Here is a 14,775-nt window from a genome sequence, read left to right on the forward strand (position 1 = left end):
TTGAGCAGCTTCTACTTGGTATTATGCTTCATGAGGGATCTTCTTCAAATTCTGGCCTTTCTATTCACATGGGTCTGCTACATTTCACTATTGTAAATCATTCTCATCAAATCTAAGGTACAACTATGGTTTCTTTGATCATGACTTTCGTCATATTTTCTTGTTCATTTTATGTGTTTCTTGGATATGAGTAACTAAAACTGGACTAATGGATGTCCATAAGAGTGGTTCTCCATATTAGCTTGATGAAGATATTAACTCCTCTCATCATGCTTATCTTCATAAATGGGTTGAGGGTTGTGTTTAACTCTTCTAGGCATACTTGAGGGCTATGGGTAAAAGGACTTGTAAAATGGGTCACATCTATGGTAATTTTCATTATGCCTAGGGTCAAATTGAAGCCCTTCATGCTAGTCATTTTTTCTTGGGTTAAATTGGGGTCATGCTTTATACCTAGCTTGCATTTTAGGTTTTGATAAGTGTATTTCACTCTAGATGTCTCACCTATCTTGATGTTTGGTCCACAATGTTGATTTATTGGTTTGGGAAAGGTAGGTTTAGTTGGAACTATATTTGGAATGGTGAGGGAAGCTATGGAAGTAAATTATCACTAAACATGGTAAACAAAGCTATCAACTTGTCAAGCTTGGTGTCCATGCTCACATTGAGTTTGTGAAGATTTCATTTGATAATTGTTGGTAATCATTGGAGCCATTTGCTATAGTGTTACCCTTGTGAAAACACGGGATCTAGAGAATGGCAGATATGGTGGCTCATAGACATAGACTAGATTCATGTAGACACTCACATGACAGAGACCAAGAGACTTGACTCAAAAATAGAGAACACGATTAGTATTCCAATTGTTAAGAACACATTCCCTTTATGCGAAGAAAACTAAATGTGAATTCTTCGCACAAGAGGTCAAATATTTGGGGCATATTATCTCGAAAGAGGGAATCAAGATGGATTCAGAAAAAGTAAGGGCAATTATTGAATGCCCATCTCCAAGGAACCTAGAAGAGCTGCAGATTTTCCTAGGTTTATTTGGATTTTATCATAGATTCATTCGAGATTATGCCAAAATAGCTGTTCCAATGACAGACCAACCTAAAGGGAAAGGGAAGAGCTTTAATTGGGGAACAGACCAAAATGAAAGTTTTCAAAAACTTAAGGTAGCTATTGCTACAGCTCGAGTACTATTAATTGTGGATCCCAATAAACCATTTGTGGTTGAAGTCGATGCCAGTGATAAAGCGATAGGTGCAGTCTTATTACAAGAAGGTCGACCACTTACTTTTGAAAGCAAAAAATTAGACCGTGCAAAACGGAATTATTCAGTTTATGAGAGGGAGTTGTATGCAATAGTACATGCAATGAAGAAATGGAGGTACTATCTGTATGGTGCCAAACTTTTGATCTTGTCGGATCATGAAAGCATTAAGTGGCTTAATGACCAACCAGATCTACAAGGGCGTAAAGCCAGATGGGCTGAACTCCTTCAAGAGTTCGACTACGAAATAAGGTATAGAAAGTGGAAGTACAATATAGTGGCTGATGCACTCAACAGAATGCCCATCATAAATGAATTGAGTTTCACTCTGTTCACTTCCAATTTACTTGAATCTTTGAAAGGGAAATGCCAGGTTGATCAAGCATATTCTAACATATGGGAAGCAATAAATAATGGGGATCCAAATGGAAGAACCTCCATAGAGGAAGGAATATCTGAGGATGTTCATCAAGGAAATGGAGCATCAAGGGTTGCTCAAATGAGATTCAGGTGGAAGAATTTTACCATTGATAATGGTTATTTACTCTACAAGCGTAGAGTATTTGTCCCGAAAGATGAAGAAATAAGGCGCCAAATACTCTTTGAGTGTCATGATACCCCTAGTGCGGGACATTCAGGAGTTAATAAGACTTATAGTCTTATTAAAAGGCAATTCTATTGGCCTGGAATGAATAATGATGTCCTTGACTATGTGGTCAAATGTAATAAATGCCAGGTTAATAAAGCTGAAAGATTGAAAATGGGAGGACTTCTCCACCCATTAGAGATTCCTTTGGGAAAATGGGAGAGTATCTCCATGGACTTTATTATTGTGTTACCCAAAACACAGAGGGGGGGCACGACTCTGCGTGGTGATTGTGGATAGGTAACCAAAATGGCTAGGTTTATTCCAACTTTAACTGATGTTAAAACACCAGAATTGGCTAGATTGTTCGTAGAGAACATATACCGATTGTATGGCCTTTTGGCAATATAGTTTCTGATCGAGATAGAAAATTTGATAGTCAATTTTGGCGTGCTTTATTTAGGAAGTTGGATACTAAACTTAGCATGAGTATGGCGGACCACCTGCAAACTGATGGGCAAACTGAAAGGGTTAACCAAATCCTTGAAGATATGCTCAGGGCATATGTAAGTAAAAGGCAGACTAATTGGGAAGAGTATTTACCGATGGCAGAGTTTGCATATAATAGTGCCAAGCACTCTTCCACTAGATATAGTCCATTTATGCTAATGTATGGGTTTCAGCCCAGAGCTCCTCATGCAGTAGGACTGCATAAGGAAAAGGTTCAGGCAGCCAATGACTTTTTGGAGGATATGAATAGTATGTTAAAATTTGCTCAAGAAAATATTAAGAAAGCTCAAAATCGAGCTAGAGCTTATGCAGATCCTCACCGAAGAGACATTTCCTTTGAAGAAGGAGAATTGGTCTATCTTAAGGTACCTGAACAAACCAAAACCATGAAAACGGGACGATGTCCAAAGCTTTCACCCAGGTATTGTGGTCATTTCACAATAATTAAAAGGGTGGGAGAACATGCTTACAAGCTCCAACTACCGACTAGTAGTAAAACACATCCAGTTTTTCACGTAAGTAAGCTAAGGAAGAAGCTGGGTGATTTGGACAATCTAATCTTAAATGATAACATTGAGGAGCTATTAAATGACCAATCTAATCCACATGAACCAGAAAGAATATTAAATGTTCGTAACAGACGAACAAGGATTACTATTTATCAAGAATGTTTGGTCAAATGGAAAGATTGTTCAGAAGAAAGCTCAACATGGGAAAAAGGTTTTCCAATTTACAATTGGACCTTCCAAGTATCGTTTTTAAGGACAAAATCGATTCTTAAGGGGAAGGAAATGTTACATTAATAAATGTAACTTATGGGACACAGGTGCGTGGGATGACCATCCAGGGGCCTTGGGCACCCGAACGACATCAAGGGGAGCCTAGAGAGTAAGTGAGTCTAAGAATAGTAGGACTCACCTAAAGCGGACGGCTGGCAGAAGAAAGGGGAGAGAGGAGCCAGCACTCATCTAGGTGAGGTTGGGTGGTGAAACGAATGACATCTCTCGTGCTATGAGCGTGGTCACTGTATGGTATCGTTGAGGGATTACATGCAATCTTATATATAGCAATAACGATTTCCGACGCAAAATAGTGGCGTCGCTATTTACGTCGCTATTATCATCGCAGACACAAATGCGACACAAATAATGATGCAAATAGCGACGGTACTCACACAAAAAAAACGTGGGCCGAAACCCGAGCACGTTATTTTTTGTGCATACACAAAAGAGAGAGCGAGAGGGAGAGCGAACATCTTGCATTTGAGAGGGAGAGGGAGAGAAAGAGAGAAAGAGGGAGAATGAAAGCTTCTCACTGCCGCTGCCGTCGTTCGCTAAGAAGAGGAGGAAGTGTATGGAGGGCGAAGAGGAGCCGCCGTCGCGAAGAGGAGCCGCCAAACCCTTCTTCGAGCCTTTACGGTGAGTGCATTGTTCATTCTTGCTTTGTTTTTTTGTTTTCTCTTTCTCTTTTACTTGTTTTTGTTAAAATTCATGTGTATTGAGAGAGGGAGAGGAAATGAGAGAGAAAGAGAGGGAGAGGGAGAGGGAGGAAGAGGAAATGCGAGAGGGAGAGGGAGAGGGAGGAAGAGGAAATGCGAGAGGGAGAGGGAGAGGAAGAGGAAGAGGGAGAGGGAGAGGGAGAGGGAGAGAGAGGAAGAGAGGGAAATATTAAACATAATAGGGAAAGAGAGAAAGAGAGGGAGAGGGAAAGGGAGGGAGAGGAAATGAGAGAGGGAGAAGAAGAGAGAAAAGGAAATGAGAGAGGGAGAGGAAGAGAGAAAAAACATTAAACATAATAGGGAAAAACATTGAAGATAATAGGGAAAGGGAGAAAGAGAGGGAGAGGGAGGAAATGAGAGAGAGAGAGGAAGAGAGAAAAGGAAATGAGAGAGGGAGAGGAGAGAGAAAAAACATTAAACATAATAGGGAAAGAGAAAGAGAGAAAGAGAGGGTGAGGGTGAGGGTGAGGGAGAAAGAGGAAATGGGAGAGGGAGAGGAAGAGAGAAAAGGAAACGAGAGAGGGAGAGGAGAGAGAAAAAACATTAAACATAATAGGGAAAGAGAGAAAGAGAGAAAGAGGGAGGGAGAGGAAATGAGACAGGGAAAGGAAGAGAGAAAAGGAAATGAGAGAGAAAAATAGAAAAAAAACATTAAACATAATAGGGAAAGAGAGAAAGAGAGGGAGAGGGAGAGGGAGAGGGAGAGGGAGAGGGAGGGAGAGAGAGAAGGAGGGAGAGGTTGTTGTTTTCTTGTTTGTAGTAGTAGTAGTAGTAGTAGTTTTTTTCTTTTCTTTTCTTGTTTATTGTTGTTTAGTTTTCTTGTTTTTTGTTGTTGTTGAAGTAGTGATAGTTATTATTGTTGTTGTTTTTTCTTCTTTTCTTGTTTATTATAGTGGTAGTGGTAGTGGTAGTCGCGGTCATGGTCGTGGTCATGGTTATTGTAGTAGTAGTACTAGTTGTTATTGTTTTTTCTTCTTTTCTTGTTTATTATAGTGGTAGTGGTAATGGTACTAGTGGTCATGGTCATGGTCGTGGTCGTAGTCATAGTTGTAGTTGTCCTAGTCGTGGTTGTAGTAGTAGTGGTGGTTTTCTTGTTTGTTGTTGTTGTTGTTGTTGTAGAAGTAATGGTTTTTTTTGTTTTTTTATTTATTTTTGTCTAGTTTTCTTATTTGTTGTTGTTGTTGTAGTAGTGGTAGTAATAGTAGTTTTTTTTTCTTTTCTTGTTTGTAGTAGTAGCAGTAGCAGTAGCAGTAGCAGTAGCAGTAGCAGTAGCAGTAGCAGTCGCAGTAGCAGTCGCAGTCGCAGTCGCAGTCGCAGTCGCAGTTGCAGTCGCAGTCGCAGTCGCAGTCGCAGTCGCAGTCGCAATCGCAATAGCAGTTGCAGTTGCAGTTGCAGTTGTTGTTGTTGTAGTAGTAGTAGTAGTAGTAGTAGTAGTAGTAGTAGTAGTAGTAGTAGTAGTAGAGAGAGATATATATATGTTTTGTTAAAGAAAATGAGAGAGGGGGAAGAGAAAAAAGAAGAAGGAACAAGAGAGAGGGAATAAACATACATTATAATAAAGAAAGAGAAAGAGAGAGAGAGATGGAAGGAGAGGAGATAATGAATGGATAAAAAACAAAGAGAGAGTGGTGGCGAGGTCCAGTGAGGTCCGGTGCAACACCAGGAGATGAAAAATACTTCGACATACATTAATTTGTGGGTGGGTGGGTTGAAACTTTATATACGTTAATTTTGTTGAGTTACAAGAGAAAAAATCCCTTATCAAACAATTTAAAAAAGAAAAAAAGAATGATAACAAAAACAAATTGTTTGTCGTAATGATGCCAGGAGGCATATTCCACGGTGGATTCCGTGCCACGGTGGATTCCGTGAGGTTTTACGGTGGATTCCGTAAACTTAGATGACCGGGGCTTATACACAAAGAGGATTCTTTGTGCGAGAAGTTGATGGGGACGCCTGTCCTTTTCGGGCGTTTCATTAATTTAGTGTGTACATGGGTGATTCCATAGCGGGTGATTCCGCAAAATGCATATTAAATTAATAAACGTTTATGAGTTTAGAGTGCGCACTCGTAATAAATTAAGGTTAGGATTTATTTCTAACCAGTTGATTTATTTATGTAGCTGAAGACTGCTAGGTATTCACTTTTGTCGGTTTAATTGTATTATTTTACTAACGATTGTGAATGCTTCAGTTGATGTGTAGAGATAGCAGCAGTGGCGGAGGAAAGCATTGGAGTCTAGCGAGTATTCGACCTTTGGACTATATTTTGATAGGCGACACGCCTATATTTTATTATGTCTATCGAGACATTGATTATTGATTATTATTTTGTATGCGCCTATGCGCACGGATATGTTATTTCTATTTGGACATTGAGATTGGGCGTGCCAGACTCTATGGGCACTGTCCATTAGCTTTATTTCCTATTTTTGTAGAAAGCAAACTCAAAAGCTAAAAGCTTGTCATATTTTTGTAAATTGGGCTATTATTGAGCATGAAGATGGAAATATACATAAAATACATGCTTTGTGAAGCGCTCACACAAGGCATGGGGGGAGATTGAACCCAATTGGTCTCTTACTTCTTGTCGTTCATGCTTTTACATTGTTTTTTGTGCAAAAAGGTAGAGTTCATTGTTCTTGGGGACCTTCCAGGATTCACTACGTGAGCATACTGCGACCCATCTGCGCACCAGTGGTATCAGAGCGGAGCTGAGATCAAGAGCTTCCAATCGCTACCCATCTCGAGCAAAGGCGGAGCTCCAGGAACGATCGGGCTCTACAGTCAATCTCGTCGCGAACCGTCGATACATGCAGACTTCTGGCGATCAAGAACCCCTGTTTCTACTCTCAGATCGCGAAGGACCAGGCTGTGCAGGCGGAGGACCACACATTCATCTCCTTCATCAAGTCGTGGATATACAGTAAGAAGTTCATATCTAATTTCTTCAAAATCTTAGTCATAAAGCTTAAAAGCTTAAGGAAATTCCACAAATCCTCATCGAGCTGTAAGAGGGTCTTCCGAAAATCACGCGTCGTGGAGAAAACGGCCCTCCCCCCCCACGATTCGCGCCGTTGCTACCTATTAACCCCCCCTTCCATAGCTTAAGCTATTAAGCTTAAATCATTAAGCTTTCATCAAGTTGTACAAGACACACAAGTTGACAAACTTCAGGTCCTGCACCTCCAAAGTCAAGTTCTGCAAGTCGACTGGAATCAAGTCCTGCAAGTTCATCAAGTCGGCCTAAGTTCTGCAAGTCTGCAACTCTGCAAGTCGGCTAAGTCTGCAACTCTGCAAGTCGGCTAAGTCTGCAACTCTGCAAGTCAGACTAGTCAACTGGAGTCATAACTGACTAGTGCTCAAAACTCCTAGAAGGGTTGTTCCTGCGCAGAAACTCTGAACTGGAAAGTTGTTCGTGGCAAAGTATTCTACCTATCTACAGGTTCGCTGAAGTATTTTCAGCAAACGAAAACGGAAATATTGCAGATTTTCTGAAAATTGAGAAAGAAATACCCAAAAATACATAGCCTTGTAACCCCGAATTTGAGCTACGCTCATCCCGCTAACCTGATTTTGAGTGAGAAAGGTTTATTGAGTTTTACAGGATGACGACCCCACATATGGATGATCCTATGGCTGAAGACGACCTACCTGAGCCTACCATGGAACAAAAGCTGGATCTAATCATGCTGCAATTGGAAGAAGAACGAAGGGCTAGGCAAGCATTGTAAGCGCAATTGACAAAATTACAAAGAGCGTCTACCGACAAAGAAGAACCTCAAGCTGAAGATTTGATTCGACGTACCATCGACGCCACTCTTGAAGCACAAACCATTCGCAAAGAATCAAAGATAAGTAAACGAAGTTTCAAATTTCGCACTTTCAATGGCATACGAGAAGGAAAGACTGTTTTATCATTCATTAGCCAGTTTGATGACTATTTCCATGAGGAAACCTATCTAGAAAAAGATAAAATCAAGTGTGTTACTAATCATTTGGTAGACAGAGCATCACTTTGGTGGACTGTAGTACGCAAGAGCATAGAATGTCCTCCTACTTGGGAAGATTTCAAGAAGAAGTTCATGCAGAATTTCCTTCCACCGCAATTTCATGAGAAGGCTATCAAGCAATGGGATCTACTTCAACAACGGGATCGTGAGCCTATTCCACAGTATACAGAGCATTTTTGGAATGCACTCCTACAGCTACGCATGCTTGAAGATGTACCAGAGACGACACATAAGCGGAAGTATATGTCTGGACTTCTTGGACATTACTACGCTGAAGTGAACATGTTCAAGCCTGCTACCCTTGAAGACGCCATCTCACTAGCTCACGACACTGAAGATAAGTTACGCGGTAGAGACAGACGACCACAGCAATTCCAAGCCAATGGTAATTATGGATCTAAACAATTCAATTCCAATTTTAGAAGGTTTAATCCAGGTCGTTTCTCATCACCATCTTTTCGCAAGAATTGGGCTAAACCACCTGCATTACCATCCAATGTCAATCCAAATTCTAAGCCTATTCCATAAGCAAATCCAAATGTACCCAGACTTCCAGCCATTGCAAATAATGTAACCAAAGCCAAACCAATAGTATGCTATAAATGTCACCAGCCTGGACATCTCGCAGCAAATTGTCATTCAAAGAAGCCACCAGCACATATCAACTATCTTGGAGCCATGGATGAAGACGAGCATGAGGATATGCCTGACTTCACTAAAGATGAGGATGACACTACTACTACTTCCGACACTTTACCAGGTATGCCTACTCCACATTCATTATTGACTATGAAATGTTTGGTGCATGGAAAGGAAAGGACTATCTTGCATGATGACGGTAGTACTCATGACTTTATTTCAGCAAAATTGGTAAAGGAATTAAAATTACAGACTGTACCTACGCATTATCGCATTAAAGCTGCATTTTTAGGCACTAGGTACAATGGCACACAAGAAGTACAAGATTTAGAGATTCAAATTGGTTCATACACTGAAAGAAGAAATTTCTTAGTTGTTCCATTACAGTCGAGTGACATTATTCTAGGAATGCCTTGGCGACACCAACATAATCCAAATATAGATTATTCCACACACACAATGAATATTAATTTTCAAGGAAAATCTATTACATTATATGGTATGCATGCATCTAATATTTTTCCACTGCTTTCGCATACTCAAGCAAAACGTGCATTACGCAAGAGTACTAAATCATATCTCATTTGGGTGAATGAATTGCAAGCAAAGGAAAATCATATGCACCCTAGGCATAAGGAATTTCTTGCATATTTTAAGGACTGTTTTGCAGAAGACCTACCACCAGGTTTACCTCCTTCACGTCCAGAAGACCATAAGATTGATTTAATACCTGGCACATAGCCACCTTGCAAAGCACCATATAGGCACAATCAAATAGAGCAAAAAGAAATCCAGAGTCAAGTTGAAGAATTACTAAATAGAGGTTTAATTCGACCTAGCAGTTCTCCATTCGGTGCACCTATACTCTTAGTTAAGAAAAAGAATAATACCTATCGTATGTGTATTGACTACCGAGCTTTAAATAAGATCACTGTAAAGAATAGGTATCCCATACCTAGAGTTGATGACCTTATGGACAAACTGCAAGGATCTTCTATATTTAGTAAAATTGACCTTAAGTCTGGATATCATCAGGTAAGGCTAGATAAATCTGACATATTTAAGACTGCATTCAGAACACAGTTTGGCCATTACGAATTCTTAGTCATGCCATTCGGATTGACTAATGCACCTGCCACCTTTAGTAGAATGATGAACCGTATCTTTTTGAAATATCAGTACTGTGTGATTGTTTTCTTTGATGATATTTTGGTGTTTAGTCAAAGTGAAAAAGAGCATTATGAGCATTTATCATTAGTTTTTCAATTACTGAAAGAAAATCAATTGTTTGCAAATCTTGAAAAGAGTGAATTCTTTAAGACAGAAATTGAGTATTTAGGCCATATTGTATCAAAAGAAGGAATTAAAGTTGATCATAAGAAAATTGATGCAATATTGCATTGGCCTGTTCCTAAAAACGTGTATGAGTTACGCTCATTCCTTGGTCTTGCTAGTTTCTATAGGAAGTTTGTATGTAATTTTTCATTACTTGCTTTACCATTAACAAAACTTCTCAAGAAAGGAATTGTTTATCAATGGACTGAAACTCAGCAGAAATCCTTTGATTTACTGAAACGTGCATTAACCAATGCCCCTGTTCTACAGTTGCCTGACTTTAATAGACCATTCTTTCTAGTTGTGACCGGTGCTAGCGGATTAGGAATAGGAGCCGTACTAATGCACAATCATCCAATAGCATATTCTAGTTCTAAGCTGAAACCCTCTGAGTTGAAATATTCCACATATGACAAAGAACTATTAGCAGTTGTACAAGCATTAAGACAGTGGAAACACTACTTAATGGGTTCAGAATTCATGATAAAGACCGACCAGCAAAGCATTAGACATTTACTTAGCCAACCCCAAATTTCTGACCGTCATATCAAATGGGCTTCCTTCATTCAAAGTTTTCATCCTATCATTCAATACCAACCTGGAAAAGAAAATGTAGTTGCTGATGCATTGAGTAGAAGACCTGCAATTCATAATATTTCTGTCATATCTTTTGATTCTTTGATTGCTATGAAAGATACATATTACCAGGATATTACATTTCATTCTGATTGGCATAAATTAGTTCAAAATAATTTCATTCATGTTGATTCATTGTCATATAATGATGGATTTATGTTTTATGAAAAGAGATGCATGGCTACGACGAAAAATTAAATGCATGTGTGATCGTTGTCGAGGGTGTATTTTTCGAGCACGTCGAATTGCAATGTCACACCTCAGCTTGTATGGAGAATGGGATCGAGAAAAATCACCGGTATTCATTGTTTTTTTTAACCACTAAGATTGCATGTCTATGTTATGGGAATTATATATCAGCATGCATGAAACTCCCTTTTGTGGTTGAGCAGGATGCGGTGCCACATCCTCAGATGCTCCTTTGTTTTGAATGAAATTCATTGTCCCCCATATCAAGGTCATAGAGGTATCATATCTACATTACGCATGTTAACTGAAGATTTTTATTGGCCGCATATGGATGCAGATGTATCTAATTTCGTTTCTGAATGTTTGATTTTTCAAAGAATAAAGAGACATCATGGTAAACAGTATGGATTACTAATGCCTTTGTCTATTCCATCTAAACCTTGGGAATATATTTCTATGCATAATAGTATTTTTGATGAGGTTAAGGATATGATTGCTAAAGCCCAACAATCATATACCAAACAAGCTAACAAGAAAAGACAAGCCATGAATTTCAAAGTTGATGATTATGTTTGGCTGAGAATAGAAAAGCGTAGACTACAAAGTGTAGATAGACATCCAGTTGTCAAATTAGCTCCTAGATTCTATGGACCATTTAGAATCATTCATAAGATTAATGATAATGCATTCAAGTTAGAATTACCATCTCATTGAAAAATTCATAATACATTTCACATTAGTTTATTGAGACCATTTAGAGGCCAATTACCTGTCCACCCTGTTTATGAAAACCCACCTTTATTAGAAGAAGAGACTGAAATACTTGAACCAGAAGCCATCATAGACACTGACTACATGACCACTAGAACTGGCCGAAGGTATTCTAGATATCTAGTAAAATTCAAGAACCATCCTGTAGAGGAAGCACAATGGATGCATGCTAGAGACTTAAATGCTTTCCCCACTCTGTTAGCCCCACATTGAGCTAATAGCAATTGAGGTCAATTGCTATCCCACCCCGGGGGTATGATGCCATGAGGCATATTCCACGGTGGATTCCGTGCCACGGTGGATTCCGTGAGGTTTTACGGTGGATTCCGTAAACTTAGATGACCGGGGCTCATACACAAAGAGGATTCTTTGTGCGAGAAGTTGATGGGGACGCCTGTCCTTTTCGGGCATTTCATTAATTTAGTGTGTACATGGGTGATTCCATAGCGGGTGATTCCGCAAAATGCATATTAAATTAATAAACGTTTATGAGTTTAGAGTGCGCACTCGTAATAAATGAAGGTTAGGATTTATTTCTAACCAGTTGATTTATTTATGTAGCTGAAGACTGCTAGGTATTCACTTTTGTCGGTTTAATTGTATTATTTTACTAACGATTGTGAATGCTTCAGTTGATGTGTAGAGATAGCAGCAGTAGCGGAGGAAAGCATTGGAGTCTAGCGAGTATTCGACCTTTGGACTATATTTTGATAGGCGACACGCCTATATTTTGTTATGTCTATCGAGACATTGATTATTGATTATTATTTTGTATGCGCCTATGCGCACGGATATGTTATTTCTATTTGAACATTGAGATTGGGCGTGCCAGACTCTATGGGCACCGTCCATTAGCTTTATTTCCTATTTTTGTAGAAAGCAAACTCAAAAGCTAAAAGCTTGTCATATTTTTGTAAATTGGGCTATTATTGAGCATGAAGATGGAAATAATAAAATACATGCTTTGTGAAGCGCTCACACAAGGCATGGGGGGAGATTGAACCCAATTGGTCTCTTGCTTCTTGTCGTTCTTGGGGACCTTCCGGGATTCACTACGTGAGCATACTGCGCACCACGTAACGTAGAAAAAATGAAAAACGATGAAGGTCTTGATGTTCAAGATTGCGAGCCATATCTTAATCAGCGTGTCCCATGTCCTTGCTCTCAATGCAAACTGGCAATTCGACAAAAACGCCGATTGTCTATAGAACACGTACGACACTTCGGCGAGTTTCAATTTGAGATCATTGATCAGGCAATCTTGGATTTTCAGCCAAACGTTAAGAAAAGTTAATATCAATCATGCATTGTACTCGTAAGCTAATTGAATACCATATACAAAAAGATTGGGTGTGGCTGGCAAATTTTCTATCCAGGGAGATGACGTCTCATCCCAAGGAGGAGTGCACCCTTTTTTATCCCATACATATTTTCAAGAACGTGGGCAGCTTTCTATGGGACCACATCATAGGAAAGAGAGACACTATAGGGACACGAATGGATTTGAAGGAGGTAGGCAAGATGAAGGCGCTTTGGCCGAAGTTGAGTACTGATGGTCGCGTGTAGGTACCTCGCGCTTCTCGGGTTTTGTCCACTAAAGAAGAGCACATTTTGAAGCAAATAGTCAAGTCTATCCGCACTCCGACGGGTATGATGCGTTCTCTCAGGTCTGCATTTTCTAAAGACGACCAATTATCAAGGCTAAAATTCCATGATTGGTATAAGATATGTCAGGTTTGTACTACGAATGGATTGTAAGTGGCCTGCGCATTTTGCTATTTGGAGTGTAGTCATTGTTCATAATGCTTTCTCATTTGTGGCAATTTGTACTACTGATCACGATCGCAGGATGCCTTACTCTAGAAATACGCAGGGCCATTTACAGATTGTCGAATTTAGTGCAATGGATCTCACAGAAGGAGATTAAGACGTCCTCTATTGAATCCGTGAGGTAGGGAGCAGTGGAGACGGTCTCTCTCTTTGAGAAATACCTGCCTACCAGCATGCTCACGATACAAATCCATCTTCTTATGCATCTTATAGATGACGTGGAGATTGCTAGACCTGTCCATACGCGATGGATGTTCTTCTTGGAGTGCTTCATGAAAACCCTGAAAGGCTTTGTGCGGCAACGAGCTCGGCTAGAAGGTAGCATGGAGGAAGGTTGGTTGGTATTTGAGGCACTAGTGCATATCTCACAATGGATACCAATAGTGGATCTAGACAACAATATGCTATGGTCGCTGAAGGATGATGATAGACTGACCAGAGATGTGGTGGTTGGAAATGGAGGAGGTAGTGAATCACTTTTGTATGTTACACCATGCCTCTATGGAGATGTGGCTCGCTAGGTACCAGCAAGCTAGGCAAGATCGAGAGGAAGCGCGATCTGAATTTCGACGTAGTATGTGCCATCGACCGATTCGATATCCCAAGGGCATGGAGGAGATGCCGTGGTTTATGTCAACGCGATGGTTGCATGGAGCTTTGATCGCAGCGTCTCGCGAAGGGGCGGAGGTCTCAACCGAGGAGTGGGAATTCTCGAGGGGACGTAATCCAAAGGTGATGACGTATTTAGGATTTGTCGTATCTATATTTTATATGTGACAACTAATTGAGTGTTTCAATGTACAATACAAAATATACAGTGCAGCGTGGTCGCGCGGATGGCATTTTTACATGGAGCGTATTTACAAAATACACTCCACAACACACTATGGTATCATGGCAAGGTTCGAGCAAGAGAGCCAACGACGAGCAACGGATCCAAACATGATTATAGATGAGCTGGAGTATTTTGGGAACTTGCAAAGTATTATTACGATGGATTACCGTAGCTTCTCCATGATACTATTCGATGTGCACTGGTTCAAAGTGGTACTTGAAGGAGCTAGAGCAACAATTCGATGAGGTCTATCTGGATTTCTCGAAATAGATTCTAAAAAAAAATGGACGGATTTGTGTGACACCTTTGTGTTGCCGGCCCATTGTGAGGTGCATGAACTCATTTGTTTGTTAATTATATTACGAAATGGTACATGTCACAAAAGTTAAATCTCTCTTGTACATGTTTGTGAACATGTAATCTTCTATCCAAACCCTCGACAACCTCGATGGTGGTATGCTATACCTTCAACTCCCCAAAGTGCGAGAGTATATGATCAAAGCGATGTTCCGAGCATAGATGAGGACAATATGCAAATAGAGGGGTCGATATTGAGGCCACTGAAAGCTTAGAGCATGTAGAGGAGCCAGCATCGGGTAACAATGATGTAAATACAGGAGTCCAAGAATTCTTTGAGAATGAGGTGGACTCATCCTTTTG

The 14,775-nt window shown here is 40.0% G+C and overlaps 1 protein-coding gene across 2 annotated transcripts; it reads left to right on the plus strand.

Moving 5' to 3' along the window:
• Positions 1 to 2,137: 2,137 nt before the first annotated feature.
• Positions 2,138 to 12,360, plus strand: LOC148012307 (uncharacterized). 2 transcript variants are annotated; one of them, XM_087669274.1, is made up of 4 exons: positions 2,138 to 3,787; positions 10,662 to 10,788; positions 10,883 to 10,956; positions 12,083 to 12,360. In XM_087669274.1, exons 1-4 carry the CDS (start codon positions 3,670 to 3,672, stop codon positions 12,091 to 12,093), a joined length of 330 nt encoding a protein of 109 aa, XP_087525400.1. In that variant the 5' UTR covers positions 2,138 to 3,669; the 3' UTR covers positions 12,094 to 12,360. The 2 variants fall into 2 exon arrangements, with proteins under 2 accessions (XP_087525400.1, XP_087525401.1); XM_087669275.1 differs by lacking the exon at positions 2,138 to 3,787 and adding an exon at positions 6,987 to 8,640.
• Positions 12,361 to 14,775: the final 2,415 nt, after the last annotated feature.

Source organism: Lygodium microphyllum, chromosome 27 (genome assembly GCF_053477565.2).
Source record: "Lygodium microphyllum isolate KBCC chromosome 27, Lygodium_microphyllum_v1.1.10, whole genome shotgun sequence".
NCBI classification, from domain to species: Eukaryota; Viridiplantae; Streptophyta; class Polypodiopsida; order Schizaeales; family Lygodiaceae; genus Lygodium; species Lygodium microphyllum.